Here is a 6040-nt window from a genome sequence, read left to right as displayed (position 1 = left end):
TGTGTGTGTGTCAAATTTGATTTGTCACATGCATCGAATACAACAGGTGTAGACTTAACTGTGAAATGCTTTCTTACAACGATGCAAAGTTGAAAAATAGTAACACAAGAAGAATGAAATACACAAGAATGGAAATATATATGGGGAGTACCAGTACCAGATCAATGTGCAGAGGTATTTGAGGTAGATATGTACATGAAGGCAGGGTAAAGTGACTAGGCATCCAGATATCAGATTATAGATTATAGCAGCATATGATTAGTGTAAAAGTGTGTGTGGTTGTGTCGGTATGCGCGTGTGTGTGTATGTAGTGTATGTGAATGTGTATGGGTTTTGTGTGAGAGTCAGTGTAGTGTGTGTGTGTGTGTGTGTGTTGTGCTTCTTTGTATTTGTGTGTGCACATCATGGAGCTGAGAGAAAGTGGGAGACAGGGAGAGTCAGATAGGGACATATAAGGGGGCTTATTGTGGTCTCCTATCACCTTCACTGCAGAGCAAACAGCTGTGTTGGTGCTTCAGGTGTTCCTCCACTGCAGCCATGGGGCTCATGGGAACAGCCTCCCCCACCAGTTTCCCAGCCCTCAGCAGCCCTGAGACATGAAGGAAGGGATTGCCAAGAGCTTACAAATGTAGGATCTTAATTTGAGCCAGTTTGCTCCAGCAGGAAAATAATCCTGCAGCAACAGGAAATGTGGATTATGACATGACCGTGTCAGAAAACAGTGTCAGAAAACTCAGAGTTATACAAAACACAAACACAGCATAGTAGGACTTTCATGAGTTCTACCTGTAGAACCTTCAGTAGAGCTCACTTTTGCCTCAAAGGTCATCAGTAAAATGCCCACGTCTCCTCTGCTGATACCCATGCTACAGCACAAGTTACCCTAACACCTATTTATATCCAGAATCATCAACAGACTCCCAGTCAACCACCAGTAATAACTCCCCATCCAGCCACCTATACTTCAGTGGTAGGCCCCTCCATAGAGGTACGCACTCAGCCCTGTCATGGCTCTAGGCATTGTATGTTCTTGTTGTGGGTTGAGCAATTGCATTAGTCATTTCACATTCCAAATTCCTACCCCATGCCGTATTCCCCAACCCTCTCTCTCTCTCTCTCCCCTCTCTCCTTCACCCAATCCATCGCTCTGTTCATCCCTTCATCACTTCCATTTTGCCAGGGCTGGGGAGGGTGAGGCCTGGTTTGGTGGTTTGGGAATACATACTGATGCTATCCTGCAGTACCCTCTCCTTAGAGAAGGAAATGTGACAGAGACTAGACTTTTGACCCGAGGGTTCAAATTACAGGAGGGGACCTTGCTATATGAATGTATGTATCCTGGAGCAAGGTACCTAGCTACCTAACCCGCTACACTCCAGTTAACATCTGTTGTTCTTGTACAAATAAGTAATATATAAACCTGAAAGTTATGTATGTTGCTATGGATAAGGGCATTCGCTAAGCAACGCAAATGTATCATACAAATACATGCATCAAAATGTCCAGGCCCCAGAGCTCAATTCATCTTCATCCATCAGAGCATGACACATTTCCACAGCCCAGCCCAGCATAGTCACCGCCCACTGAACCCGGCCAACAGAGACACAAGGCGGATAGTGTTACTGCCACCGTCACCCTACATTGTGTATGTCATTCACGCCTCTGTTGTGTTTCAGGATGACAGTGAAGAGTTTGAGCACATCCAGCCTTCCTGGACACTCTCACACACCCGCACATGAACACTGGGACTATAAACACACACGCACACCACTCTCATTATGCTAACCACAGGTGCACACACACACATATGCAAAAACAATTATCTTCCCTCACCTTGCGGTTTTCAGTCTGCACATAGAAATACAATCACACACACATGTATATTATCCCCCCCATCTGAAGCTCCCCAAACTCCCAACTCTGAGCTGCCTCAGTCCTGTCCTTGGGGGCTTGTGCGTGAGAAGATGGTAGTGGACTCAGCAGCCCCCTCCACTCAGGGCAGTGGGGGAAATGAAGGCTTTAGGAGTTCATTATAAAACAACAACAGCAGCAGCAGGAGATCAGCCTCCTGGGCTCCAAATGATCCCCCCGTCTCATCCTTCCATCGACTTCTCTCTCTTTATGTTTCTCTCCATATCTCTCTTTCGCCCCTCGTCCGGCTCGCAAGTCAACGACACATCCTTCCGTCTTGTCCTTGTGTTCCCGTCCTTTCTCTCCCACTCTCTCTCCCTCTTCACCCCCCTCTTATTTGATGTAATAAAGGTAAATATTGATAAACAGTCATTAGGTGGGGTCCTATATGAGCCAGCAGTCTGCTCGTGTCAACCTGTGACCTGTTGGATGTTTTAATAGAGCAGAGTTCATTATGTTGGAGCAGAGAAGGCTCATGTCTAATCACTGTGATCAGAGATAAACATCAAAAGCTCCAGGACACAACACACTGTAAATGTAGCAATATCTCAAACAATATGCCTCTGTGTGATTTGGTTCTCAGTGGAGAGCCTTCTCTCACAGGTATGAATATTTCATTTCTAATCATCAGTGTTACATATGACCTTTTGCCCTTTGAGGGGCGCACTGTATATTGAGGTCAAAGGGATAAAAAAACATTCTGTAGACAACATTCTTCTGCATCATCATCTTTGACATCATCATCATTATTGTTGTCATCATGGCTGGCCTGTTGTGCCAGAGGCAGAACACCTGTATGTGTGCGTGCTGCTCTCCTCCCCCTGCATGTGTTGGGCAGTTGGTGGTTGAGAGTGATGCACTGAGACCACAGTCCTTTCAGATGAAAAGGAGGGCAGGGCAGCACAATCAGGAAGTGGTTTTGCTGGAGAGAGACTGCTCGTGTGTGGAGCTCAGGGCAGGTGTATGGCCGTGGCTTTTGTGACTGTGATTGATGTGTGTGTGTGTGTGTGTGTGTGTGTGTGTGTGTGTGTGTGTGTGTGTGTGTGTGTGTGTGTGTGTGTGAGAGACATACAGAGATAGGGAAAGGGAGACAGAAATTGATCAGGATGAAAGAAAGAGAAGTTACTACCACAAAGCTCCCATACTTTCATTTTAAGACAAGAAAGTAAAATATAGAAACAGGTAACAAGCCTGATCATTACTTATAGTAACTATTAATGGAGACAAAGACATTTTTTTACAAATGTATATGTTGATTTATTTTAATTGCTTTTAAATAAGAATATACAGTATGTCACAATGTAAATAATATTGTTACAGTATACAGCTATGACCAAGTTTAAAGGAATTGTACATTGATCTAAAAGTTTGACTTTAGTTTCATGACAGACACAAGGAAGTATTTGCAAGGCAAACAAATCATTATGATAATTGCCCAAAGACCTGATGAGGTAGAGATATATACGATTCCACTGTCTAATATGCTTTGAGCCTGATATGAGTTATATCCATGTACATAACTCTATATCTCTGCATAAACAAGAAAATAAACACTGGCACAGGGAACTGAAACGATTGTAAAATATTGGAAACATAAATGGGTAAAAGCCCTAGGGGCAGATCTGGACCTTCAACCCTAACCCACGGACAGACACAGAGGTCTGGCATGGAGAGCTGGAGGAATGGCGGAGTCAAATACGGCTATTTTCTCTGATTGGTAATTGAGAAAACAAGCAGCATGATTGGGCCATTTCAAAGACATTAGAGAACAAAGATGTGCTTGAATTAGACTGTAGAGAAAACGGTTTGATTTGGTCAGGGGAACACACTTGAAAGCACAGCACAGTGCGTGCAGACATGCCCACTTATAAATAAAAAAATAGAGCAAAGTTCTTGACAGTGTGAGCAAGAGAAGAACTTTGCATAGCCGTTTTTATGTACAGTGTTTGGAGTTTCCTTTATTTGAGTGCAATTTCCTTTGAATGTTTCCTTTTCTGTATTAACAATGTCAAACATATAGTATTATCATAGACATTCTCACAAGAGACAACAGGTCTACTTTACCACACAATAACCCTATGACTGCATTTATTCATAAATGACATACTAACTAGCTATGATTATAGGCAACCTGCACTAACATTCCATGTTCAGACATCCAGTGATTCAATGGGACTTTTTAAGGTGTGTGGTGGATATCAGTATTAACCCAGATACATTTCTCACCTTAAAGCAAATGAGTAAAGTACTACACATAACATAGCCAACATAAGTGCTTCATTTTTCTATTGAATGAACCCTTAGACTGCTCTCACAGCAAATAAAGAGACCAGCAAACAGCAAATGAGACATCCAGGCAGACAGAGACAGAAGTCAAGAGGCTCTAGATTCCTTTTTGGCATTTTCTGGCGCTTTGGAAATGCTCTAAATCTTGATATAAGCACTACAGCATAGTAGCAGTTAGACAAACTGACTAAGGAACAGACCGACAAGAGGACAGGACCAATGGAGCTGTCAGTGCTCCCACGGAGATGATGCTGCCAAATAATGATGGTGACTTGTTCATTCCAGTACCTTGTGAAGAGCCCATTCCCTGCCCATAACTGTCCAGCAAGGCAACCCTCTCTCCTTCTCACTTAAGGTCTGTGATGTCAGTGCATTCAGTAAGAGCAAAGCAGAAAGTGGTCTTGATACTGCCTCCTCTGAGGAGACAGCGCATGTTCGATTCCAACAAGTGGCAAACTACCAACAACATTATGACCTTGTTCCATTCCCATGCTTCCCAAAACAGTTATCAGTTCAGAACAGGCAGGTAAGGGTATGTTTAAAAGTCAAACCCTTCAATTTATCAAGAGTAATGTCTGAGTGGTTCTAGCCCTGCCATTTTGAATGTTCTCTCAGTGTGTTGCCGTTTTCCTCACCCCATCTTTCTCTCTCTCTCCCCCTTTTCAGGTATTTTTGCAGGTGTACACTTCCTCCTCCCTGACACAGGTCTGGCACTCTACATGGCAGCACCAGCGCACCTGACAGTGGCAGGAGAGGGTGGTGAGGTGCATGGCCGTGTTGTAGCCGCGCCCGCAGCAAAGGCTCTGGCAGCTGGTGTCCTTGGCACAGGAGCGTCCGGCCGTGCCGGGAGAGTAGCGTGACGGCCTGCAGAAGCTGGGGGAGTCCTCCAGGAACACCAGGTCAGTGGACCGGTGGCTCTGGCCGTGGCGACGCGGCCCCGCCAGCTCTGTCTCCCCGGTGGCCTCGTTGGTAACACTCAGCACACGCACGGCCGTGTCGTAGCGGAACTTGAGCAGCCGCCCGGTGTCGTGGAATGGGGACAGCTGCTTCCAGCAGGTCCGCACGGCACAGGAACCGGAGACGCCGTGACACTTACAGGTAGTCTTCAGGCCACTCTTCACTGCCTGAAAAGGAAGGAGGGGGGAAAGGAGGGTGATGAGGAGGGAGGGGAAGAGAGTGAGATGTCAGTTTATTCAGTCTGATTCATTAGCTGGGCTCTTATCGTTGGTGCCGAGCTTCAATGCCATTCAACACTCCTTCCGTGGCCTCCAACTGCTTTTAAATGCTAGTAAAATTAAGTGCATGCTCTTCAACCGATTGCTGCCCGCACCCTCCCGCCCGACTAGCATTGCTACTCTGGACGGTTCTGACTTAGAATATGTGGACAACTACAAATACCTAGGTGTCTGGTTAGACTGTAAACTCTCCTTCCTGGCTCCAGGTCATCTATAAGTCTTTGCTAGGTAAAGCACCGCCTTATCTCAGCTCACTGGTCACCATAACAACACCCACCCGTAGCACGTGCTCCAGCAGTTATATTTCACTGGTCATCCCCAAAGCCAACACTTCCTTTGGTCGCCTTTCCTTCCAGTTCTCTGCTGCCAATGACTTGAACGAATTGCAAAAATCACTGAAGCTGGAGTCTTATATCTCCCTCTCTAACTTTAAGCATCAGCTGTCAGAGCAGCTTACCGATCACTGTACCTGTACACAGCCCACCTGTAAATAACACACCCAACTACCTCATCCCCATATTGTTACTTATCCTCTTGCTCTTTTGCACCCCAGTATCTCTACTTGCACATCATCATCTGCACATCTATCACTCCAGTGTTAATGCTAA

The 6040-nt window shown here is 45.4% G+C and overlaps 1 protein-coding gene across 1 annotated transcript; it reads right to left on the bottom strand.

The window, feature by feature from the left end:
• Nucleotides 1–3157: 3157 nt before the first annotated feature.
• Nucleotides 3158–5381, bottom strand: LOC135566616 (protein Wnt-9-like; the record flags this gene model as incomplete). The annotated part of the gene is made up of 1 exon (XM_065014290.1): nucleotides 3158–5381. A coding segment is annotated over one exon (522 nt), but the record flags the coding sequence as incomplete, so codon positions are not given.
• Between the last annotated feature and the right edge of the window lie 659 nt (nucleotides 5382–6040).

Source organism: Oncorhynchus nerka, unplaced genomic scaffold (assembly GCF_034236695.1).
Source record: "Oncorhynchus nerka isolate Pitt River unplaced genomic scaffold, Oner_Uvic_2.0 unplaced_scaffold_4000, whole genome shotgun sequence".
Lineage (NCBI taxonomy): Eukaryota > Metazoa > Chordata > Actinopteri > Salmoniformes > Salmonidae > Oncorhynchus > Oncorhynchus nerka.
The sequence above is the reverse complement of the archived record's forward strand: the minus strand, read 5'-3'. Positions and strand labels throughout refer to the sequence as shown.